At 43.5% G+C, this 26,369-nt stretch overlaps 2 protein-coding genes across 4 annotated transcripts in view; one reads left to right on the top strand and one right to left on the bottom strand.

The window, feature by feature from the left end:
- The window catches only part of LOC147033580 (E3 ubiquitin/ISG15 ligase TRIM25-like), an 81,433-nt gene extending 67,914 nt beyond the window's left edge, over nt 1-13,519 (bottom strand). Inside the window, exon 1 of the mRNA XM_085856693.1 lies at nt 13,500-13,519. The gene's annotated coding sequence lies outside the window, so the exon portion shown is untranslated. The remainder of the gene's footprint in view (nt 1-13,499) is intronic.
- LOC147033579 (E3 SUMO-protein ligase ZBED1-like) lies at nt 12,723-26,083 on the top strand. Of its 3 annotated transcripts, none has more exons than XM_085856452.1 (4): nt 12,723-13,362; nt 14,693-14,810; nt 23,119-24,748; nt 24,850-26,083. In XM_085856452.1, exons 1-4 carry the CDS (start codon nt 13,005-13,007, stop codon nt 25,324-25,326), a joined length of 2,583 nt encoding a protein of 860 aa, XP_085712578.1. In that variant the 5' UTR covers nt 12,723-13,004; the 3' UTR covers nt 25,327-26,083. The 3 variants fall into 3 exon arrangements, with proteins under 3 accessions (XP_085712578.1, XP_085712594.1, XP_085712589.1); XM_085856463.1 differs by lacking the exon at nt 12,723-13,362 and adding an exon at nt 13,429-13,581; XM_085856468.1 differs by lacking the exon at nt 14,693-14,810 and having other exon boundaries at nt 13,226-13,362.
- The last annotated feature ends 286 nt before the right edge of the window (nt 26,084-26,369 follow it).

The raw sequence follows: 26,369 nt of genomic DNA, 5'->3' as shown, positions 1-26,369 counted from the left end.
TATATATATATATATATATATATCTATACATCTATATATATATATATATATATATATATATATATATATATATATATATATATATATATATATATCTATACATCTATATATATATATATATATATATATATATATCTATATATATACATATATATATATATATCTATACATCTATATATACATCTATATATATATATATATATATATCTATATATATATATATATAAATATATATATATATATATATATATATATATATATATATATATATAGTTGTAGATTCGTAGGTGGTGTGATTCGCACCCTACTCTTGACAGCTAAATGTTGAAGATCCGGCGTCACCTTACAGCACCGTCGTCTCAGTGGTTATAACGCCGGCTAGTTCGGCATAGGTCTCAAGTCACGTGCCTCAGATCACGATACCAAAGTACACCTGGGCCTTACCAGTTGGGGATATAGACCCCGGCTACAGACTGGGTTTGTCAGAGACCGAGCGAAGTCTGCCACAGTCCATAACCAGTTTGGTTTTAAATACAAATCGAGCGATTGTTCCTCAGCACGGCAGGAATAAATTCAAGGCGGCAAATCTCGTATGAATCAGCCAGATTTATTGGGGACACATCGGGGAACACGACACAAGCAAAGCATTCGCGATATCGTTATCATTCATCTATAACCCGCTCTTAACTAGGGAGCTACGGATACGGGTTTCGAAGGGAGCCCTCACGAAATAAACCTGAGACAACATGCAGACAAGACACGGAGTACTTTATAGTGCCTCATGGACGAGAGGAAAAGTGTCGAAGGCACGAATCAGGCTCGTGAGAAGCCGATGTCAACGAATTTGAGCGCCCACGCTCGAGCATGCAGCGTGGCAAGATGGTGACGACATCCTTTTGTCGCACCACTCACGCACCAGTCTCGGCGCATTCAGCCCCCGTAAGGTCGACGGCACAAGAGCGAAATATCTATGGTTGTTCCAGCTGGTTTCTCACAAGGTCCAGTATACAAATCCAGGCCTGGCCTGTTCACCAGACTCGGCCAAATCTGGGTGTTGGGCTCCGCAGGCGAATCGATGGGATGGAAAGACGTGTCGAGCCGTGCATGGAGTCAGGACAGTCAGAGGCTCCGTGACTCGACTCAGGATGAACCTGTGGAGGTCCTGCAGGCTGGATCCATGGCCGAGAGGAACAGCTCGTCGAGTCACATAAAGTCGATCGCCGACTCCCCTCATGCAGTTCCTCCTGCCTTTCGGGGCGGGCCTTTTTCATGAAGCCGATCGCAGACAGACCTCATGCAGTTCCTCTCCTCATACAGCAAATCACCGATTCGACGCCAGAAGTCTCTCATACAGCAGATCGCAGACTCGACACAAGCAGTTTCTCTCCCCTTACAGCAGATCGCCGACTCGACACTAGCAGTTTCTCCATTCATACAGCAGATCGCCGACTCGACGCCAGCAGTTTCTCATACAGCAGATCGCAGACTCGACACACGCAGTTTCTCCCTTTGCTTTTCGGGGCCGCCATTTTCTGGACTGTGAACAGCGATCCCAACTTCTTCAACACAGTGATCACTGGCGATGAGACCTGGGTTTATTGGTACGACCCAGAAACCAAGTTCCAGTCATCACAATGGAAGCATCCAACATCCCCGAGGCCAAAAAAGCAAGGAAGGTCCGCAGCAATGTCAAAGTCATGCTGACCATCTTCTTTGACTCCAGTGGCGTGGTTCATCACGAGTACACACCACACGGCACAACCATCACCAGAGAGTACTACCAAGAGGTACTGCGTCGCCTTCGTGACGCTGTGCGATGCAAACGGCCGGACCTGTGGGCAGCATTCAATTGGCAGCTCCATCACGATAACACACACGCCCATTCTTCACATTTGATACAGAGTTTCCTGGCCAAACACAATACACCTGTGCTTCGTCAGGCTCCCTACTCTCCCGACATGGCTCCGTGTGACTTCTGGCTTTTCCCCAAGCTGAAAATGCCCCTGTAAGGGACCAGATTTCAGTCCAGAGAAGACATCATGCGGAATGCAACGGACCAGCTGCGCGCCATCCCAAAAGAGGCGTTCCAGCACTGCTTCCGACAGTGGCAGAACCGTTGGGACAAGTGTGTGGCAGCCCAAGGGGACTACTTTGAAGGAGATTAGTGTAAGTTTGTTGTATCTGGATACGAGTATTTTTTATGAACAAAGGTTGGATACTTTTTGAACACACCTCGTGTATATATATATATATGTGTGTATATATATATATATATATATATATATATATATATATATATATATATATATATATGTGTGTCACGATATCTCAAAAAAATTGTGGACGGATTGGGATGAAACTTGGTGGACAGTTTTGGTCTGTGATCACGACAAATTGATTCGATTGTGATGAAGATCCGGATCAGACTCCGATAATTTTTAAGTGATTCTTCACCATTGAGAGATAAGGCCAAAAACGATATAGAGCTTGATATTTCAAAAATGTAATTGGCCAGATATGTTCTCGTGGATCAGGCATTACGTGGTGGAGGTATGCACTCCACCGAGTGTCCTTCTAGTGGTAATTGCTGTTACGCCAGATCCAAAACAAAAAAACTCAACTCGAAACAGTTTTGATGAGGTAATCACGCCCTCTATACCCCTTTTCTACGACTCTCCCAACAGAATCCCATTTCATATTGATGGGATTTTGAACAATGAACTCCAAACCAATAGTGATAGGTGTCAAACACTTAGCACATTTATCATAATGCCACTTCACTTGCTGACAAATTGTTTATGCTCTCTTCGATTCCTTGGTGTAAAGCGTGCAAACAATTGAACACATCTCTATGGGCTGCGACTGGTACAACGATGCGAGCTCCGAACAGGACGAGACTGTTGTCCACTGATAGATCATTGTGAATAGCGTAGAATTACTTTACATGAGCATCAATATGGAGGGGAAACCGTCGGTGACAGTTTGGACGAGAAGAAAGGTGATAGGTAATGTTGCGAGCAACGTTCCATAGCTTCTCGAGAATGGGATCCAGAAAAGGGTCTCCTGATAGACGATTGTCATAGTGGAGGCAACAATGTGTTGAATGGAAAATTTCCATATCCGCCAGTAAATCCTGGGGTTGTGGTTCTTAAAATGAATGATGTGAAAGTGCATCCGGAATTGTGTGTTCTGCTCCTCTCTGCCAGGTGGTGGTGAAGTTATACAATTTCAGTTTTTCCACGTCATTTAATCCCACAATGCACTGCAGGTGAGGGTTCTCAATGGTGTGCAACACATGCGAGTTGAAAATAGGCACCAGAGGTCTGTAGTCCACAATGAGATCAAATGATGAAAGTCCCACGAGGTACTGCTTACATTTAGATGTGGCCCAAGCCACAGCCAATGCTTCTAGTTCAATCATGGCACACCTGCATTCCTTGTCTGAAAGATGACATAATCAACATTGGACTCGTCTATGATGCTCACCGTGGAGCTGTAACAGAACAAAACAGAGGCCGTGTAGCCTTGATGCGTCCGTTTGAAGCATGGCGGATAACTTCAGATCAAAATTGGCCATAATTGGTGGTGACACAAGAATGTTTTAACATCATTGAAAGCCTTGTCATGATCAGCAGTCCAACCAAAGACAGATCCTTTCTTGAGCAGTCCACGTGTGGATCCGATGTACTGGCAATGTCTGCTGAAATTGTCCAACTGGTGAACCATGCCGAACAACGAGTAAAGGTCTGTGATGTTGGTCGGAGTAGGGAAATCTGCGATCGCATTCAGCTTATTCAGATCTGAAGCAATACCATCCCATCCATTAACATAACGGCAGAACCTAACTTGGTTCTGAGCTATATGGAATTTCTCAGGATTCAATGTGAACCCTTGCACACGGCCGCACATCAAGAACCGTCATTCCTGCTGTACGTGTTTATGGAAGGAATTTTCAAATGTCTGGATGTTGTCGATGACTTTTATGGTGTTGTGTAGAAGTGTCATAGACTGTCCAGTGAGATGTCACCTCGGCAGCAGTATTTGTCGCCACTAGCATTTAATCTCACAGGTAGATACACGTAGGTATTTGTATCTGCACCATGGTGTAATGAAGACTGCGGTGAGCTCGCTCTTTTCAATAACGGAAAATTGACACACATCCAAATTTTCCCATCAGACTTGGGTGTGACGATGAGGGGATGGCACCACTCTGATGGTTCACTGCCCATCAGTGCAATAATGCCTTTTTTGTACATGCTGTCCAACTCGGACTTTACCTGGTTTCTCCAAGCAAGTGGGATTGGCCACGCCCTTCAAAATTGGTACGGAATTGCACCTTTGCGGAGATTAATGGTCATTGGTGTGCTGTTCATTGGTTTGAGAACCATAGCATCGAACACATCATTGAATTCAGCCATAAGGTCCATCACAACCTGATTCTGTAGTTCCGGTGACAGGTCTGTATCTGGGTTGACGTCCAGGACATGAAACGAACACATGGTTGTATCGGTTGTCTGCTTCTCAACCAAACACTAATGTAGGTCCTGTAGTCACTGATAAGCTGAACATGCCATTTACATGCCGTTGCAGATGTACATTGTCTCCAATGTTGAGTCATCATGTCGATGAAGGATCGTGTGGATTGTTCCCAGGCACCATCTGCACCGATAACTCTCAAGTCACGAGGTACATCATCCAGATTATCCATGTCGATCCCCATCAGCTTCAGATGCGAAGGACTGATAACTGTGACTTCCGCTCCAGTATCGAGCAGAAAAGTCACTTGCCCAAGGGGGTCGTCAAAATACGAGACATCGATCTCAATATGAGATGTGCGGTCCAGGTTAATCTGAGTGGTGCCTACTACCAGCACCACATGACGAATGGCTGATTTGGACATTTTTAACCTCCGCCATCTTCGAAGATGGATGGAGGTTACTGTTTTCACCCCTTTCTGTTTGTTTGTTTGTTTGTGAACAGTATTACGGAAAAACTCCTCGACGGATTTCGACGAAACTTTGTGGGGGGGGGGGGTTAGGTATGGTCCAAGGATCATGCCATTAAATTTTGGACTTGGTCCCTCCCACCAAAAAAAAAATTGTTAGAGAAAATTTTTTTTTTTGCATTTCTGCATGTTTAAGTGATTTCCAACCCCCCCAAAAAAATTGTTACCCCCCCCAAAAAGAAATTTTTTTTGCATTTCTACATGTTTTAAGTGATTTCTAACCCCCCCCCCAAAAAAAATTATTAGAGAAAAAATTTTTTTTTTTGCATTTCTACATGTTTAAGTGATTTCCAACCCCCCTCCCAAAAAAAATTGGTACCCCCCCCCAAAAAAAATTAGAGAAAATTTTTTTTTTGGTATTTGTACATGTTTTAATTTCCAACCCCCCCAAAAAAAAATTGAGAAATTTTTTTTTTGCATTTCTACATATTTTAAGTGATTTCCAACCTCCCCCCTCCCAAAAAAATTGTTAGAGAAAAAAAAAATTTTTGCAACTTTTTTTTTTTCAACAAAATTTCGATTTCTTTTTTTTTGCATTTCTACATGTTTTAAGTGATTTCCAATCACTTCCTCAACAGTGGTATCGCCAGTTAATTCCACGGCATTCTTCAGCATGGATCTCATTTGGATGCTCAAATAGTTTCTGAGGGTGGCGAGTTGTTCTTTCACTTCCATGTCATTCAGGTGGATGACGAGTGCATAGTCATTCCATTGCTCCCTCCAAGAGTTGAACTCTGGCAATGAAATGTTTTCTTTGAGCACAGGTGAGTGAGGTATTGTGCTCTTAGACGATAAGCGAGGTGGTTGAGGGTGTGAAGCCACACCTCACGCAACAGACGTATCTCTTTGTCATGTCGGTGAAGGCTGCCATATTGGAAGCCATGTCCGACGACCCCCCGGCCTGCTCGGGGTTAGAATTCTCAGCCGTTGTTGGCTGTTCACTTGTTTTCTTTGACGTCCTGGTCTATGCTGTGTCGTGGTTGTTGACAAAAGAACGAAGCCTACTATGCCATGTTATGTTCGTAATTTGTGCGAGTCACAAATAAAGGCTTACGACTTCACTCTATAATAGTTTTTCAGCATATTATTTTGTACATATTGGATGTGGTGGACATTTTCCCCCCATATGTCTGGAATACTACCGAGGGCTACTCCACGAGAACGTATATTTCTCACATCAACATTGAAATTGTCTTTCATCGCAATGATATTGGTGGTCGAGGTTATTTTTTTTTTTTGCTATCGTCATTTCTTGAGTTGTAAAAGTTTTTCTTCTTCGAAAAACACCCACTGTGGTGATGACTCCTTTCAATGTGCTGGTTGCTAATTACGGTGTTTAAACCAGGTGATGATGATGTTGAAACCAGAACAAAAGAAATCTCACTCACGTATAAAATGCAATGATGTGTTGTAAATTAAGTTGATTTGGAAACGGTGATGACTGATCTCTCACGTCATTTCTCCGGCTGTTGGTGGTGAAGAAGGAAGGATTTCTTGGTGTCGAGCCACGGCGGTGCCAAAAATAGAGTGGAATGTAAAAGACAGAATATACTCGTTCGTTGTCGTCCTGGTTGTTCAGCCAAATGAAATCCAGCTCATTCAATAGTCTTGTGATGTTGAACAAAAGTCACTAAAATATTGATGTGTTGAGTGACTCGTGAATAAAATGAAAAAGTCTAGCATGGAAAAGCGTGCTTCGAACCCTAACGTGTCATGGACGAGCTCTCCACAAGTATGGGCCCTGCCGCATCGATTGGCTCTCTGAAAGGACTTCATTGATTGGCTAATAATTTTCACAGGTTTTTAAATTTTTTTTGTATACCTTGTCGAGGCTCGTATGAGAGCGAACACACAACGCACTGCAAGGGGGCATGAGACAAGAGGGGCGGGAGTGGGAGGGACAAAACAGTGGGGAACAGACACATTAGGAGATCTGTGGAAGGGAGAGGGATGGGGATGGGACGGGGAACATGGGGAAGAGAAGATGGACATTACAGGGACTTTCAGGAAGGAAAGCAGGGGAATTGAACGAAGTGGGCTTGGGTGGATTATCGGAGGTAGAAAAGATTGGGGATTTGGATGGGGGATGATAAGAGGTGGTGGTGAACAGCTGTTTTGAATGCCTGGAGGGAAGAATGGGAAAGAATAGAGTGAGGGAGTTTATTCCAAAGGCGGAGAAAAATAGAGGAATGAAAGAGTGAAGATGAGCAGTGATTCGTGATTTTGGTAGTTTTACCAGAAAGGGGTTGTTGGCGGACCTTGAGCGCCCTGTGGAAATGTGGTGGGGACAAATCGCAGAGAGAGCAGGGGAGCAAGGCTGGAGAGGAGACGGTAGAAGACAGAAAGACCACCGACCAACCTGCGGTGATTGAGTGAGAGGCCCAAAGACTCAGCTTCATTGCGGGAGATGCCGATGATCCTAAATGCTCTGGTTTCGACAGAGTGAAGCCGAGAAAGGTGGGAGGCAGGAGCACCAGCCCAGAGGGGAGAGCAGTACTCCATCCGGCTACGGACAAAAGCTTTGTAAGTGGTCAGGAGCTCAAGAGGGCCGAGGAAGGACTTTGCACGAAGGAGGATTCCCAGTTGGCGACTGGCTTTTGAGGCGAGGTTGCAAATGTGACTTTCCCAGGAAAGGTATTGGCAGATAGTGAGACCCAAAAGCTTGAAAGAAAAGACTTCTTCCAGAGGATTGTTGAGAAAGTGGATGGGGGGGTTTTCCAAAAGGTCCTTTTGAAGAGACATAGTGAGAGTGTAAGATTTGTCTGGATTGAAAGACATGTTCCACGTGTTGGACCAGTTTGTGATTTTATCCAGATCTGCAGTGAGTGAAGAAGCTGCTGCTTGCCGATCTGAGGGATGACAGATGGTACGGCAGAGGGTGGAGTCGTCGGCAAAGAGATATAGAGGATTTTCCAGAGAGTCGGAGACATCATTGATGAAAACCAGAAAAAGAACAGGACCCAGAACGCTACCTTGAGGAACTCCAGCCTGGACAGGAAGAGGGGATGAAAGAACTCCATTTAGGGCCACACGTTGACTGCGACAGGAGAGGAAGTCTGCGAGCCATGAGTGGAGATGACCTTGGATACCATGGGAAGAGAGTTTGGTGAGTAGGGCAGGGTGCCAGACTGTGTCAAAAGCACGTGATATGTCCAGGGATACGGCTCGGATTTCCTGTCTGGCATTGAGGACCTCCATCCATTGTTGGGAGAGCAGAAGCAGCATATCCAGGGTAGAGTGACCTGGTCTGAAACCAAATTGATGATCGGAAATCAAGCCATTGGAGAAGAGGAAGGATTTCATGTCTGAAGCGATGATGGATTCCATAACCTTGCTGATGATTGGGAGAAGGCTGATTGGTCTGTAGTTGCAGGGATCTGTTTTTGCACCTTTTTATGCAGGGCAGTGATGTTAGCAGATTTCCAAGCAGATGGCAGATGACCTTGAGCAAATGAGAGGGTGAATAGAACAGAGAGAGGGTGAGCAAGAGCAGAAGAGCAGGCTTTGAGGACACGTGGGCTGCTGCCGTCTGGACCGGTTGCAGAATCTGAGTCGAGGTTTGAAAGCAAGCTCTCCACCTTGTCAGGAGAAAAGGACACAGAGTCCAGGGACAGTTGGGTGCGACTGGATAAAGTGGGTAGAGAAAGTGATGGGTTTAGGACACAAGATTTAGCTGTAAACATCGAGTTAAGGCATTCAGCTTTATCACGAGCGGTATCAGCAGTGCGGCCATTTGAGGTAAGGGAGGGGATGGAGGGGGAACAGAAACAGATTTGATTAAAACCACCAGGATTTTGAGGAGGGAGAGAGGTTTGAGAGTTCAGACTTGAGATGAGAAAGATGTTGTTTTCTGGCTCTCCTGAGAGTAGATACACACTTGTTCCGAGCTTTGTGAAAGGAACTGAGATTGCCCTCAGTTGGGTTTGCTTTCCATGAGGCAAAGGCAAGTTGTTTCAGGACAACTGCCTCACCACAAGCTTCAGTGAACCAATGGTGGGGGGAAGGGTAGGACAACTGAACACGAGAGGCGATAAATCTGAGCATGAGGGAGAGCAAGTTTCTTTGAAAGAATTCCCAGGATGAGTTGATGTTTGAGAAAGTAGTGATAGGAGACCAGTCTGTAAGTTTGATGGCTGCTTGGAGACCCTGCCAGTCAGCTTGAGTGAAATGCCAGACTCGACGGCGGTGAGGTGGTTCTCTGATAACAGCCAGAGAGATGTCCACTTTGACAAGGACATGGTCAGAAGAACTGATTGGAGCGAAGGAAGAGCAGCAGATATTGTCAGGGAAATTTGTCAAAATCAGATCCAGAAGCGATGGAGTACCCTTGGTTGATATCCGGGTCGGGAAGTTGACCGATTGAGTCAGTCCCAATGAGTCGCAGAAAGCTTTTGCTGAGGTGCCATGACAGGTGAGAGAGGTATCCACACCGAGCCAACTGGCATGATGACAATTGAAGTCGCCACATATGAGGAAGAGAGAGAGAGAGTTTGGATGAGAAGATAGAAGATGGTCCATCTTTTCGGATAGTGAGGTGTCGATGGAGTCATCACTGTTCGGTGGATGGTACAGTACACATATAAACATGAGGTGGGAGTGGAGGGAAGCCGTAGCCAGAGGTATTCCTGGGGGCGTGGGGGAGTGAGAGCAGTGCATGGAGATTGAGGAATAGAGTCTTTGATGAAGAGAGCAACTCCTCAACCAGGACGAGGCTCAGGTCTGTCATACAGAGGAGGAAGTAACCGGTGAGAGATACTTGGGAGTCAGACACGTCTTGGGAGAGGAAAGTTTCTGTTCGGCAGATTATGTCTGGTTTGTCAGTGTCAGCCTGTATGAAAAGATCTGAAAGGTTTGAGTGAAGGCCCCGGATATTTGAGGTCCACACTTTTAATGAAGCGGTAGGGGAGGAGGCTTTGGGTGCAGGGGGTGGGGGTGGGGGAGGGTAGGACAAGGGACGAGGGGGGGAGGTAAGGAGGGTTGTTGAAAGAGTGTGGTGCATTGCAGAATAGCTCGGGGAGGGGGCCGGATGAGGAGGAGAAAAGGCTCTGTGGTGTTGGGGGAGAGGGGGGACAAGAGAGGGGGAAGAATGCAGTTGGCAATTTGAGGAGGTGGAGTGAAGAGATGGAGGTGAGAGGGCATTGGAGGGAGGCAGCTTGGTGGATGAGAGGGGGGGGGAAACTTTGAGAAGGATGAGTGAGGGGGGGATGAAAGGTGGGAGAAAGGTGAGGGGAAAATTTTTGAGAGAGGTGAGAGCTATTAGCTATTAGCTATTATTTTGTTCAGCTATTTGCAAAATGTAAAGAAAATGAATGAGTCACTACACCCCCAAATTTTCTTGGCCGACGTAAATATCGGAAAACGCAGCGATTTGAAATTTTCATTTTCATCGACAAAGAAGGTTTTCTATCAGGTTGGTCTAAGCGAAAACAACGTTTTGAGTGTTTATGTCACCATCAAGTTGATCGTTACCCACAAGGGATTATAAACTTGGTAGGGATGGAGCCGGCGAAAATGCAAACGGTGTCTTCTGTCATCGAGCCGGCAAGCTGGAGCAACAATTCATATTTACTGCCACATCTGATGCAACTTAAATGCTCTAATGGTGGCGAGGTGCTCCATTTGAAGCTGTTTGTTCGATACATGGAGCTTTTTGATGCCTAGGGTCCATAATAAAAAATTTTATTGGTGTGAAAGCCAGTGACCAATTGCAAGCTCATAGTAGGATTCCAGTGCGGTTGGTATGGATGGGTTTCAGTGCCCATGATGCAGTGCGCGGACGCCATATTGGTTCGCAAGCCAAACAAGTGAGAAAAGGTAAGCAAGACCTAACAAGGCCAAATAAATACCATAATCTTCCATTGCAGTAAGTGAGAATAACGAGGTAAACGTGCTGCATTGTGGATCGACTGATGCTGTTGTTGCAAGGCGCAAACGGCATTATGGGATAGCTCCCAAAATCCTCATCCCGAAGAAGGAAGAAGAAGCAGCAGCAAAGGGATACCATTGAACTACGTAAGACTGGAAGGATTATACCTATTCACGTTTCACACACCATTGTGTCGCCACCACACAGCCCCTTCTCTTCGCTATGCCCAGTGAATGATTCTCACATAAACTTAATGCAACACGAGCTGCGATGAAAGTGTTCACATCGACTTTGACTTTCAACTCAAAATTAACATTCAATATTCAAGATCTTCCGAGGATTTATCATGCGAGTCGAAATATTGTTGTGGGCCGGGGGTCAGTGGTGAGGAACGACCGCTAGACGGAGCAGTAGGGCTGTCTCCCACCGAACACCCGGAATCGAAGGTCGTCACCCCGGATAACTCTGGAGTCGACGGGTCACTTAAAGGACCGTGGTCGCCAATATTTCGACGGCATGAGGTAGGGTCCACTTGTCTATTCCAATTTACCTAAGGACTCACGCCATCTAACAACTGGGGAAGCTACACCCTCGGCCGGCTTTGTACGAACCGAGTCGCTGTTACCGACTCGGATCCGGCGTAACCGAGCAGATATTACCAAAGCCGCGCCGGTCCAAATGACAATTTACGGCACAATTGGCCTCCCTAATTCTCAAGCCCGAACCATACTGGGCCAATGAAAGGAAGCACAAACAACGAACTGGAACATTTAACATGGGGTTTATTTATAATAGGGATGGAGACACAGAGCAGAGCTATCACGACTATAATATGCAGACAATGTACAGTGAGCAAAAGCACTTAACAATTCTACTTAAAGACGGGCCACAGACAGACACACACACGCACACAAAAAAAATGGGGCCGGTTGGCATTTATTCGGCCCTTCAGCTCGGAGGGAAGGTGAGCTGAGGGTCAGAGTTTGGCCAGATACCTGACCGCCTCGTGTGGTTTGGCCGAGACGAGCGAACCAGGATGAGACCAGCCACGTCGAGCGAACCAGGATGAAACCAGCCGCGTCGAGCGAACCACCAAGCACAGGACCACGGAACCACCAAAAAGAAGACCACCGAAAGAACCCCCAAACCAGACACTCCACCAACGAAGCGAGGACTTCGGAGACAGCTCGCGATCTTCCTTATCCCTCCTCCCTTGCGGGGTCGAGAGATCCGCTCTGAGGGGATGAGCCTCCTGATTAGGCGAGGAGTTGTTGGGCGATCAGTGGCCTCCCCTCATTGGATGGGAGGAACATTCCCCCTTGCAGGGGGCGGAGCCGGCACTGAGGTGATGAACCTCCTGATTGGTTCGGTGGGGGAAAATGGTGGCCATCCGTGATTGGAGGAGGTCCGGTAGGAGGGGGCAACGACCACCCTCCCCCCGTGCGTGTCTGAGAACCCAGACGGAACAACCAGGGGAGCACCCTATTCTCCATCCACCCTTGTCGCGGGGAGGGGGGATATCGGGTCGGCTGTCGGTCCGGCCGCTGTCGATTGGACGAGCTCATGGGAGGGGGAGGGAACCTCACCCCTGTACGTGACACGTTGCACGTGGGCGATGGATGGCGATGGTGCGAGAACGAAGAGTTTGTTGTTTGGGAGGAAGATTTAAAGATGTAGAAAAAAAATCTCGCAGCACACGGACACTTATCAACCCATTAAACATAGGGGAGGGTTGCAACTATAAACACATACTTATCGAAATTACTGAACTACGGGGACTTTCGCTGTTGTGTGCAAATGGCTGCCAGATTGGTAACAATATTATATCCGCTCAGGAGAGGGCCTACCAAGATGGCGCTTGGTGGCGACAAATTCGCATCGCTCATAATCTTTCTAGTCTTCCAAGCATTTCAATGAGGGATACCGGAAAAGGTCCATCATCTCTCAATGTCGCTTTTCAACGACGCAAGCATAGATGACTGAGAATGCTTTGTAAATGGGAAGTGTTGAAGATTTGCTGTGTGTAAGCTTTATAATGAGATCTGAAACAAACTCGAACGGAAAGCGACGGATAAAATACGCACGGTTTATTTATTTATTTGTTTTGAATCTCGGCGCGAGTTCTGAAGGACAATGGACTTCACGAGAGCTCGAGGCAGCGGCGTTGCTATGCCGACGTGGCTGGAGAGCTGGGGCTTGACGGACGAGTCTCTCCAAGCCGCCGTTACGGGGCTCGGGGTCGAGATCCTCGGAGCTCTGTGTGCCCGGGCCGAGCCCGCTCCGGTGAGGCTTCGACTGTGTTCTTTGTCCGACCGAATGTTCACCTCCACCATGTACGCCGAGCTCTGTCGGTACATGGAGTCTTGTCGTGCGGGGCGAGGATCTGAACGGACCGTCGTGCCCGGACATGGAGAAGGACCTGCTGGAATCCTGCGGATCAAGATCGAAGATGAGGACTCCTCCTGTCGTCTCGAAGAGGATGGTGAGGACGGTGAGTGGTGAGAACGACAGACGAGTTAACTTGACACTTATATCACTTTTGACCCTGGCAGGTCAATGTTGAGGTCTCCCACGGTCGTGAACGTGAAATACTTTCCAAACAAGATGTGGTATTCATCGAATACTTACCTCACGCAGTCTTGAGGAGGACTTGATGCGAGACGACTCTTCTGGCGGCAAATTTGTAATTCCATCGATCTCCACTTCTGAGGTAAATGCTGAGGTAAATGCTGAGGTAAATCATGAGGTAAATCATGAAGTAAATCCTGAGGTAAATCATGAAGTAAATCCTGAGGTAAATGCTGAGGTAAATCCTGAGGTAAATCATGAAGTAAATCCTGAGGTAAATGCTGAGGTAAATCATGAGGTAAATCCTGAGGTAAATGCTGAGGTAAATCTTGAGGTAAATGCTGAGGTAAATGCTGAGGTAAATCATGAGGTAAATCTTGAGGTAAATCCTGAGGTAAATCCTGAGGTAAATGCTGAGGTAAATCATGAGGTAAATCTTGAGGTAAATCATGAAGTAAATCCTGAGGTAAATCTGAACAAATTATACTTTGAAAAGTCTGCTGCAGAGTACTTTTATAAGCCTTCACAAAGCCGCCTCTATTCTCGTTATCGAGTATTTTCATGACCACCAAGGCTGATAAAGACACCAGAATAGATCTCGCTGAAGTATAAATCGGGGGATCGTTAAAACGCCAAACCGTACTTCTTCTTCTTCTTCTTCGCTTTTTCATCCAGCTGAGCACAATGAAGGCTGAAGGGATTTAACAATGATTCAAATTTCTAACGGTTTTCGATGTACGTTCACAATATGCGCTATATAAAATGGTCATGTAACATATGGTAAAGTTTAAATTTCCTCTGTTGAACGGTTTTCGATGTAAGCCGTCAACAAATGTAGACACGGACGTACTAATTAGTTGGTGATCAGATAAATTTTGCACACTGATGCAACTCGAAGCCAACATACCATTAAAAAAAAAAATTAAAAATCACAAAACCGTCGGAAAATATCCGTTTAAATAAAAAAAAGAAAAAGTGCAGCTTCAGTTTGCTCACGGTTGGTCATGTGACCCAAGACAATGGAGCTTACACTCCTAATGGTTGCTCGGCAACGCTAACACGCGCTTCTTCAGTATTCGCATCGGAACTTCTTTCGGGTTAAAGACGGTGAGTCAGTTGTAAGAATTACAAACCGCATTGCTTTTGCACATCAACGCACAATCAGGAGGATATTGTCTTGTTTCATCAGCTTGAAACCTACCTTCTGAGGTTCCATCCAATGTATGACTTTGCTTTGTGAATGATGTTCACAGGGGATCAGAAGAAGCTCATCGGGAAGTTCGTCTGCACTTCGTGTTTTCACAGCTTCACCACTCGGGCTACTTTGAAGATGCACATGAAGCAGCACCGACCAGTTTCAACTGATAAAAAGTACTAATGCATTGGTTGTTATTGTGGTACACATTATGGAGGGATGTTTGTGACATAGACTCGAATCCACAAAAGACAAAAGCCATATCGCAGCAGTGTCTCTCTCAATGGATTCTGCCAGTCATTAATATGGAATAGGCAAAGCCGATAAGCGAATGTAGAATTCTTCTTACATTCAATGCTGCAATTTCCGGTTACTTCGGCCTGGATTCGGGATCAGCGATCAAATAATGTAAATCACGATTTAAAATTATTTTTTGATGATGCGGGAGATATCTTTATTATAAAATTAGGTAGACTTAAAACTGCTGGAGTATTTACTCTCGAGTTTTGTTAATTTTTTAGTCATAAAGGTGTGATTGGGGATACTAAAGATCAAATTAATTATTTGTGCATTTCTATAACCGTGATAACACTACTGCATATTACCTCAACATTACCTTCACAACAACAACTACACTGCCTAGAACAGGATCTCATCTGAAAAAATAAATATTACCTTAACATTACCTTCACAACAACTACACCGCCTAAAACAGGATCTAATCTGAGAAAAAAAAATTCCTCAACATTACCTTCACAATGACAACTACACCGCCTAGAACAGGATCTCATCTAAAAAAAAATAATATTACCACAACATTATACCTCAACATTACCTTCACAACAACAACTACACCGTTGAGAACAGGATCTCATCTGAAGAAAAAAAAAATCCTCAACATTACCTTCACAACGACAACTACACCGCCGAGAACAGGATCTCATCTGAAAAAATATTACCTCGACAATACCTTCACAACAACTACACCGCCGAGAACAGGATCTCATATGAAAAAAAAAATTCCTCAGCATTACCTTCACAATGACAACTACACCGCCTAGAACAGGATCTCATCTAAAAAAAAATTAATATTACCACAACATTATACCTCAACATTACCTTCACAACAACAACTACACCGTTGAGAACAGGATCTCATCTGAAGAAAAAAAAAATCCTCAACATTACCTTCACAACGACAACTACACCGCCGAGAACAGGATCTCATCTGAAAAAAATATTACCTCGACAATACCTTCACAACAACTACACCGCCTAGAACAGGATCTCATCTAAAAAAAAATTATATTACCTCAACATTACATTCACAACAACTACACCGCCTAGAACAGGATCTCATCTAAAAAAAATAAATACGAGAAGCGAACGTAGTATTCTTACATTCGCTTCTTACTTTACCTATAACTTGTTCACAACTGTATACGCAATTTCCGGTTACTTTGGCCTGGATTTGGGATCAGCGATCAAATAATGTAAATCACGATTAAAAATTATTTTTTGATGATGCGGGAGATATCTTTATTAAAATCAGTGGAGGAAATATACACCATGTCTGATATTTTTTTTTGCTTCTGGTTTTTTTTTTTTTGCTTCTGGTTTTTTTTATTGCTTCCGGTTTTTGGCATGCATCATTCCCCATGCCAAAAACCGGAAGCAATAAAAAAAACCAGAAGCAAAAAAAAAAAAAACCAGAAGCAAAAAAAAAAAAAACCAGAAGCAAAAAAAAAAAAACCAGAAGCAAATGGGTCATAGCCAATGACACGGATTCCAAATTGCCAGAGTATTGTGTTGTTGTTGTTGTTGTTTCCTATTCCCTCATGTGCACGCGTTAAGTATGAAGCTCACTTCGTTCGCTATTATACGATATCAGAAAAGCATGCAAAATTCACACCGGAACACGTCTATATACTTGCACAGTTGGCCTGAAGACATTCTCGGATCGATCAGGTTTTCAAATGCAGACACTTATCGACACTGGAGGTAAGCCATATTCCTGTAGTGTAATTCATCCATTCATCGTCGTGCCAGATACACACGAGAATTCCCACTGGGGAGCTCCGCTGGACATGCACTTTATGTGGGAAGAAATTCAGGAAATTTTCTTACCATACACAGTGTCAAATTCGCACGCAAGTTCATACGGGAGAGCGTCCATGCGCTGGTAAACTTTGTTCGAAGACGTTCTCCTAATGCTCAATTTTTATGCAGTATGCTCGTATCACACAGGAGAGAAACCACACACCTGCAGTGTTTGTGAAAAAGGGTTCACTCAGTTGGCACATTCACAAAGGAGAGCATCCATACTCTTTAAAAGTATGTGTGAAGACATTTACATCTTCATCAAATCTTAGATGGCACACACTGACTCACGAATAGAAGGAAAAATGCCATATTCCTGTTGCATGTGTGATAGCGATTGAACCAATCATCAGGCTGGCAGGATCATCTCGAGATGTGCGCACTGATGTCCAAGCTGTCTATACTCTGTATGTCTGGGGTTGAAACCATACTCGGTTATAAACTGTCTTCACCAGTGACATAAATTAGTGAGATAATTGCCCTGCATTCATGAAGCGAAAAAGAGGGTTAAGCAATCGGTAACGTACGATGTACGTATGTCGTACATCGTGTCTGCATTTTGTTGAATGTACATCAAAAACCGTTCAGCGGAGGAAATTGAAACTTTACCACATGTTACATGACCATGTGATATCGCGGTCACTCTTTTGAGGTCAACATACTGAAGGCCAAAGGTTAACACAGGCCAATTTTCTAAAATCCTCAATTTTCATCCGATTGACTAGCAATTTGACTTAAAATTTGCACAAGATTTTCATATCAGCTCAACTGGATTCAACCACCAACTATTTTTGAGGTCAACTTAGGCCAGATTTCTAAAATTGTCAATTTTCATCCGATTGACTTGAAATTTGAAGAGGATTTCCACTATTGGTCATTGAATTCAACTCCCAATTATTCTTGAGATCAACATAGGCTAGATTTCTAAAATTATCAATTTTCATCCGATTGACTTAAAATTTGAACAAGATTTTCATATCAGCTCAGCAGGATTCAATCACCAACCATTTTTGAGGTCAGTGTTGGCCAAATTTCTAAAATTGGCAATTTTCATCCGATTGACTTGTAATCTGAAGAGGATTTCCACATTTGGTCATTGAATTCAACTCCCAATTATTCTTGAGGTCAACATAGGCCGAAATTTCTGAAATTGTCAATTTTTATCCGATTGACTTAAAAATTTGCACAAGATTTTCATATCAGCTCAATTGGATTCAACCACCAACTATTTTTGAGGTCAACTTAGGCCAGATTTCTAAAATTGTCAATTTTCATCTGATTGACTTGAAATTTGAAGATGATTTTCACATTTGATCATTGAATTCAACTCCCAATTGTTCTTGTGGTTAACGTAGGCTAGATTTCTAAAATTGGCAATTTTCATCCAATTGACTTGAAATTTGAACAGAATTTTCATCTTTCCTCACTGAATTCAACCACCAATTATTTTTGAGGTCAACATAAGCCAAAAGGTCAACATAGGCTGAGTTTCTGAAATCCTCAATTTTCATCCAATTGACTTGAACTTTGAAGAGGATTTTCATAAAAATGGCCATCATGTTGTAGTCATATTGGTCTGGTAGTCATATTAGATTGAAGGGAAAATCTTTGTAGGAGAAACTACTTAACCCATCAATGCAAAATTTAACTAATTGATCAACTCCCCATGAAAAATATGATTTGATTAAGATGATGTCATCGGACACATGGTCTGGCAACCATATTGGATCAAAGAAGAAAAAAACTTCAAAAAAGAAAAAAGTTGGCTCACACCAAATCTTTCTCAAGACTGCACGGAATATGTATCCCATGCATACCATCTAGTTTTTTTTAAGTGCTGTAGCTGCTTCAATATTTTGTATGTCCGCCTGTCAAAAACTTTTTTTAGGGAGCTCCATCTGCTGAGCATCACGAGAAGGAAATGCCAAACTGCACTGCTTCCTTTGGACATGGGTGCGATATTTATTTATTTATTTTACTGTGTCTGCTTGCCCAGCAGTCAAAGAAAATTGAAAATCATTCCAAACAGGAAACTTACTGTTTTAATGACGTCATAAAGGACACAAAATAACAAACATGAATAACCAATGTAACGTGTCAGATAGGGTAGTATAATAGACACTTGGTCAATGACAGTAAAACGGCAGTAAATTCCGGAATTAATTAATTTCTACGATTTTTACTATCTTTATTTCAATTAAATTGAATTACATACTTGAACACTGTAGAATACAAATCTTATATTTGCACTTTCCAAACCCTTCAGTTCAACAGTACTGTACTTGGACAGTTAAACAAGGTGATGTATTGTTGTGGGCCGGGGTTCGGTGGCGAGGACGACCGCTAGATGGAGCAGTTAGGCCGTCTCCCACCGAACACTGGAATGGAAGGTTGTCACCCCGGATAACTCCGGAGTCGATGGGTCGCTTAAAGGACCGTGGACGCCATTATTTTGACCGCGTGGCGTAGGGTTAATTGTCTCGATCTCCAATATACCAAAATAACCACGCAGTCAAGCTACCAGGGAAACCACACCCTCGATGGGCTCTGTCGAACTGGGTCGCTCTTGCGACCTCGGTCCAGTGTAACCGAGCGGATTTACCAGAGTCCATCGGACCCAATGACAACTTACCGGCCCAAACGGCCTCACGAGTTCTCAATACGCACCGTGCTGGGTCAATGGGAGAAAGTACAGGAAAACGAGCTGGAACATTTAACACGGGGGTTTATTTATAAACAATAATTGTGGAGGGGAGCACACAAAGAGCAGAGTTATCCGAATAAAAGAAATGCAGGCAATGTACAGTGAGCGAAAAGCAATTAACAGTTCTACTTAACAGATTGGCGCCACACACACACACACACACACACACACACACACACACACACACACACACACACACACACACGCACACACACACACACACACACACACACACACACACACACACACGCACACAAAGAAATGGTGGCCGCGGCTTTTATTTGGCCCTTCAGCTCGGGAGGGAAAGGCGAGCTGAGGGTAGGGGCCTATTCTTGCACCTGTCCGCCTCGTGCGGTCTGGTTGAGCTTGTCCGGTGGTGGGACTCGAACCCGCCGCCAACAACCCAGCACCAGGGACCAGGAACGACGCAACGGACGCCAGCCAGCACGGGAACGGACCAGACGAGACGAGCACCCGCGAGTAAACGAGAACCTCAGCAGGCAAGACGAGGCTTCTTCTCTTTCTTCTTCTACGGCTTGCCACGTCCTCTTATCCTTCCCCTCCCCCACCGGTCGAGGGAACTGCTCTGAGGAACTCGCCTCCGGATTGGACGAGGGGCAAACATCCCATCTGGCTGGGCGGGGCCGCCCCTGAGGTGGTCAGCCTCCTGATTGGACGAGGTGTCTCGGGGGGGGGTGTGTAGAGGCCTCTCGCAGGCCCGCCCCCCCCGAAGAGGCTCCGTAGTAGCTTTCGGCACGCTGGCCTCCCTTTGGCTGGGGCGCACGTGCGATGCTCGCCCTTTGCTCATTGGCGGAGAAAACATTCCATGCCCTTCCTCGGGGCGGAGCCTTGAACTGAAGCGATGGAGACTCCGCCCACGCCTTCAGCCAAAAACACGTGGGCAATGGCGACCGGGTTGAGTGAGGAACGGTGCCACTGTTGTTGTTGTTGTTGTTGTTGTTGTTGTTGTTGTAGTAGTAGTAGATGTATAAAACCTGACTATAAAATAACTCAGCGCACACACTAAATTCCCATTCGACATAGGGGATGGATTCGAACTATAAACACATACTTACCGAAATAACTTACCTTAGGGACTGCTGTCTGTTTTGTGCAAATGGCTGCCAGATTCGTAACAGTATAACAGTAAAAGACTTTAAATAATGCCAAACTTCCGGAATTTTTTTTAAAAACGATCTTTAAATCATTATTTTGTTTATATTGAAGTATACAGTATACTTGAATACTGTGCAGGGCGATGTGTTGTATGAACTATAATTTTTTTTTTTAGCTCACCTGGACTTTAGTCCAGTGAGCTTCTGCGAATGAGCAGTCTCCATAGGTCAGTCAGTCAGTCAGTGAGTCTGAAAACACTTCAGTCATTATCGCTTGAACCAAACACACGATTTTGATTAAACTTGGCCACAAGCTTCATATCTGATGCTTAACGAAGGTGCATTGATCGCAACAAAATTTGTGTTCATTAAGGGGGTCGATGGGGGGGGGGAATTGACCCCCAGAAAATACATATTTGCTCTCCTCGAAACTACACACATGATTTTGATCAAACTTGGCCACAAGCTTAATCACCTGTGATGTACCAAAGTTTGTTCACGGCATAAAAAAATATCAGGGTCGAGGGGGATCTGCGAGGGGTTTGACCCCCCCCCCCCAAAAAAAAAAATTTAAAAAGAAAAAACAAAAAGGTATTTTCTCTTCGAAAATAGACACGATTTCGATGAAACTTGACCACAACCTTCATCACCCATGATGTACCAAAATTTGTTCATGGCATTAAAAACATCAGGTTCTGAGAGGGTCTAAGGGGGGTTTCAGTGACTGCTGCTGATCCTCATCAAGGTGAGCTTTAGAACCAACGGTCATTTTTTTAAAAAGTGATTCTTCACCATTGTGAGATAGGGCAAAAAATGATATAGCACGATACGTCAAAAAGTTATGGACAGATTTGGACGAAACTTGGGAGACAGGTTTGGTATGTGACGAGCACAAATTGATTCGATTTTATTGAAGATCTGGATCAGATAATTTTTTAATTTTTGAAGTGATTCATCACCATTGAGAAATAGGGCTAAAAACGATCATATAGCATAATATTTTGAAAACTTTTTGATGGATTATGACAAAACGTGGTGGATGAGTTTGGTAGGTGACAAGAACAACCTGATTTGATTTTGGGTAAAGTCCAGATGCAGATCCGCATCAGTGGTGTGCAAAACGTAAACTGTTCAGCCTGGTGGAGGTATGCGCTCTGCCGAGTGCCGTTCTAATTTGTAAATGTATACATCCAAATATATGATATTTAAAATTAAATAAAAAGATACTTGGGTGACGTCACAGGCCTCTTAACTGAGATTTATGAAGTTTAGATGTATCCAAAGTGAGGATGTGCAGATAATATTTTTATGCCTCTGCTGATAACGTCGCCGGAGGCATTATGTTTTTGGGATGTCTGCCCGTCCGTACGTATGTCCGTGCTAAATCTCGTTATCACGGTAACTTAAGAACGGATGGAGTGATCCAAGTCAAACTTGGTACAAGTATGTGTAATGATGTAAAGATGAACTGATTAGATTTTGGGGTCAAAAGGTCAAAGGTCATGTTCGGTAAAAATTATTGTTACTAACATGTGAAACAGTGATGGGATTTTGACCACATTTGGTATAAGTATACAGTATGATGCAAAGATGAACTGATTAGATGTCGGCATCAAGCGGTCAAAAGTTCAAGTCTGTGATAGGTTTACGTTACCGCGATAACTTAAGAACAGCTGAAGGGATCAAAGCCAAACTTGTTACAAGTATGTATAATGATGGATACATAAACTGATTCGATTATGGGGTCAAGAGGTCAAAGGTCACGTCAGGTAAAATTGTGACATTTGAGAACAGCTGAAGGGATTTAAATCAAACTCAGTACAAGTATTATAATGATGTAATAATGTGTATGGAGGCATATCTGGTGACGTCTTGACTTCAAGGAGTGCCCTTCCAGTTACATTCTATTATTATTTGTCTTGCTTTGAAAAACAATGCATAATGTTTTAACCCTTTCGTTTTAGAGAATAACGCTGTATTGTAAATATGGAAATTATTTGCTCCACTCCATTTATGAAATCGAAAATAAGGTAAGATCAATAAACAATTTAAATGTGAGTTTTAGTATCTGTAAGAACAGTTATTCGTACTTCAATGTTTTAACGGTAATGGACATAATTGGCTCCCATTGTTCTATTTGTATGAAGTTTGACATTTATGTTACTGAATTCAGTCTTGATCTTCGTAAATTTGATTGGTTATGATGTGAGCACCATTCTTAAGATGCCGGTGTAATCTTCAGAATAACGACTTAGTATGAACTACATCACAGATTTCCATGAGTAGTCAAATCCCAAAATTTCCTAGATTGCCTTTGGGAATCGGAAGCAAACCGATAAGAATGATAAGTCAAGAAGATAGTCATTGTATCTCTCGTGTAGTGGTTGCAATACACATTATGTATAGACCATAGGTGGCATTACTATGAGGCTCCTTTGCCTGGGTGAATTTTCACATTGGAGAAAACAATCCAAATGATGCATATATGTCATAAGATGATCACATTCAGATATGAGAATATGCAGATTATCATCTCTGATGCGAGCTTTATTTGTATGTTACTAGTTTGCGAATGACTCGGCGTTTGACCAAGACGTCTCAGTTGAGAAGTTCTGGCTGGAATGTGAAAGCCGAGTTGGAGGCACCACCTACGAAGTTCAAGTCCCCTGTTTGGAAGCATTTTGGCTTTCCAGTTGTATATGAGAATGAAGTGAGGAAAGTCAACAAATCTAAGACTGTTTGCAAACACTGTTCAACCTCTGTTACATACCCAAGTGGAAATACAACCAACATGATAACACACTTGAAAAGGCACCATCCACAGCATCCAATTGTCACTGCTACAGATAAAAGGTCCTCATCTCTCAAGAAAGATTGTAACACTGCCACCAACACCATTTTCAGTACTGTCACTAACACCAATGCCAGTCCTGCTACCAACACCAATGCCAGTAACACATCCACAATACCATGGGCAACACATTTTGGTCAGTTTACACTGTCTGAGATCTTCACATCTCCACTGCACTCATCATCCCAAAGGGCTGAGGCTATCACAAAGGCTATAGGAGTGTTTATTGCCAGTGAAATGCATCCATTCTCAACGATTTATGAACCGGGCTTCAGGAATCTAATTCAAGTTCTTGAGCCGCGCTACACCATCCCATCAGGGGCGCATTTTTCACACAAGGTCATCCCAGAGCTACACTTGAAAACAAAGCAGTATGTGCAAATGAGATTGAAAGAAGCAGAATGTGTGGCCATCACCATAGACAAATGGACACTGAGGGCCACAGAGTGCTATATTACAATCCTGGCTCACTATATTGACAAAGAGTGGTGCATGAGAAGCTTTGCTCTTATAACAAGGCCACTGCATGAGTCTCACTCTGGGACAAACATCGCTGATATTTTGACCGACGCCGTAGAAAAATGGCATCTTGAGAGGCCCCATACATTACTTCCTGTCGTTGCGGATAATAATCGTAACATGGACGTTGCAATACATGAGTCCGGGCTAAAGCCACACATAAAGTGCTTTGCCCATACAGTTAATATAGCAACTCAGAAGGGAATGAAAGTTCCTCAAATGTCGCGTCTACTTGGCAGAATCCGGCATGTTGTGTCTTTTTTCCGTCGGAATTCAAATGCTGCTGTCATGCTCAAGTCAAAACAGGATCTTTTGCAGCTTCCCAAGCACAAGCTCAACCAAAATGTTCTGACACATTGGAATAACCAGTACGATATGGTAGAAAGGTATCTGGAACAGCAGTCTGCAGTGATGACAACTCTTTTGACCTTGGAAATTAGACAGAAAGAGAAAAATATAATCAATATATCAGAAGAGAATATATCAGATGCCAAAGAGATCATAAAGGTTCTGAAGCCAATGAAAACCATTACAACCATTTTGTGCGATGAAACATCACCAGCCATCATATCATTGATCCTTCCAATGAAATGGCGCATTATGAGCGCAATGGAGATTCATCACGGTGATACGGCTCTTGTGAGGGCAGTTAAGGAAGCCATTGCTGAAGACATTAACAACCAGTACGGTGACAAAGAGACTCTGAAATTCCTTTTGCTGGCTTGTGCCTTGGATCCTAGATTTAAGTCTCTTCCACATCAGGATGATTCGTCGAGAAGCCAAGTGTATGCTTCCCTGGTCCGAGAGGCCGCAAAGCTCAATGAGGTAACATTTCCTGTTGTGTTATTTTGATCCAAGTAAATGATGTATGCTACGGCGTTCTGTAAAATATGCACAGTGTAACATGTCTAAATTTTTTTTTTCAGTCTGAGTCAACACGAATGAAGCCAGCACCACGTAATGTGCTGTCAACCTCTGATCTCCCACTTCAATCAGTCCAGCTTTCCATGGATGAGACAAAGACCATACCAGCTGAAGTGGATGTGGTTGATGAGCCTCCTGTGAAAAAGGTTGCATTGGAAGATCTCTTAGGAGATGTATTTGCTGCTAATTCTGAGACATCACAGTCACTATTTCAGAGGGTCGACAAGGAGATTAAAAGATACAGGGACGAGCCATGTATCCCTCTCTCTAAAAATCCACTTTCTTGGTGGAGATCTCATGAGCAATCATTTCCTTTACTTTCAAAGGTAGCCAGGATGTACCTTGGCATCCCAGCTAAATCACTGCCTACTGAAAGAGCATTTTCAACTGCAGTGGATGTCATAACTGCAAAGAAAGCTGCTCTTACTGGAGAGAATGTCGACATGTTAATATTCTTGAAAAAAAACATGGAAGTGTGATGCCATTGAAATAATCTTTGGCTTCTAAAGGACTCTGCCATTGGCAGACACCGACTTTGTCAGGGCATTTGAATAATGTACATATTTAATGCATAATCACCCTGAACCAGCAGACACAGCCAAATATTTTTGGCCATTTTGTCCTTGCTAAAGCGGACCACTTATAACGAACGAGTGAGGCCCAGTTTCATTGTATTTTGTACTTTGTCCATCTGTATCATACTTCTGGCATGCGATTGCGAGAGCTTGTCCCAGTTGCACTGTTCTTCTGCTAGACAACTCTCGCACTCGCATTTCAAAAATATTTGACACAATCATACTTTTTTCAGCAGAAGAATGGCTGGTCCTGTAAACTGTGATGGAAAAAGGATTATTCTCAGCCTAGAATGTTGGAAGTGCTGAAAGAGCTTGACTGATCTCAAGTACATGAAATAGTGGAAGATTTTGGACAATATGATGAAGGCAGTTATTTAGATGAGAAGTTGAAAGCCGCCTTGTCGGATTTTGCTCTAAGGACAAAGAATCTTTGAAAAAAAACTAAAAGCCTCTTTTTTTTTCTTTGAGTCACTTATTTATATATTCATTTATAAAGTACTGCAATATACATGTAAATGTTTTACGTAAATGAATTACCTTTGCTGTGAAGAAAGGAAACCTGCTGTGTAGGGACACGCTTGCTTCAATACCGAGGTGTCTGTAAAAGATGGAGACTCATGCTGTATATTATTTCTGCAATAAAGGCATCATTTTTCTTGTACTCCTTAAAGTCTTGAACATTATTTTGTTTTCATTTTAAGATACATGCATAATGTGTTGAATAATGTACTCATACTTTATCAGACACACACATTATACAGGGAGGCCTGGAAGTCACTTTACCCCTCCCCAGTAAACCATTCGTTCTTAAACTCTTTTAAGATACAGGTTTTATTGTGTAGTACTTAAAATAATTAATCGGTCATTGTATCTGTATGTGCTTCATCATTCTCCTTGCACCACTGAATTTGTCACAATGTCCTCTTTGACATCTTGTGTTGCATTTG

Source organism: Eptatretus burgeri, chromosome 2, assembly GCF_056783735.1.
Source record: "Eptatretus burgeri isolate ZD-2024b chromosome 2, Ebu_testis_v1, whole genome shotgun sequence".
In the NCBI taxonomy this organism is placed as follows: Eukaryota; Metazoa; Chordata; class Myxini; order Myxiniformes; family Myxinidae; genus Eptatretus; species Eptatretus burgeri.
The sequence above is the reverse complement of the archived record's forward strand: the minus strand, read 5'-3'. Positions and strand labels throughout refer to the sequence as shown.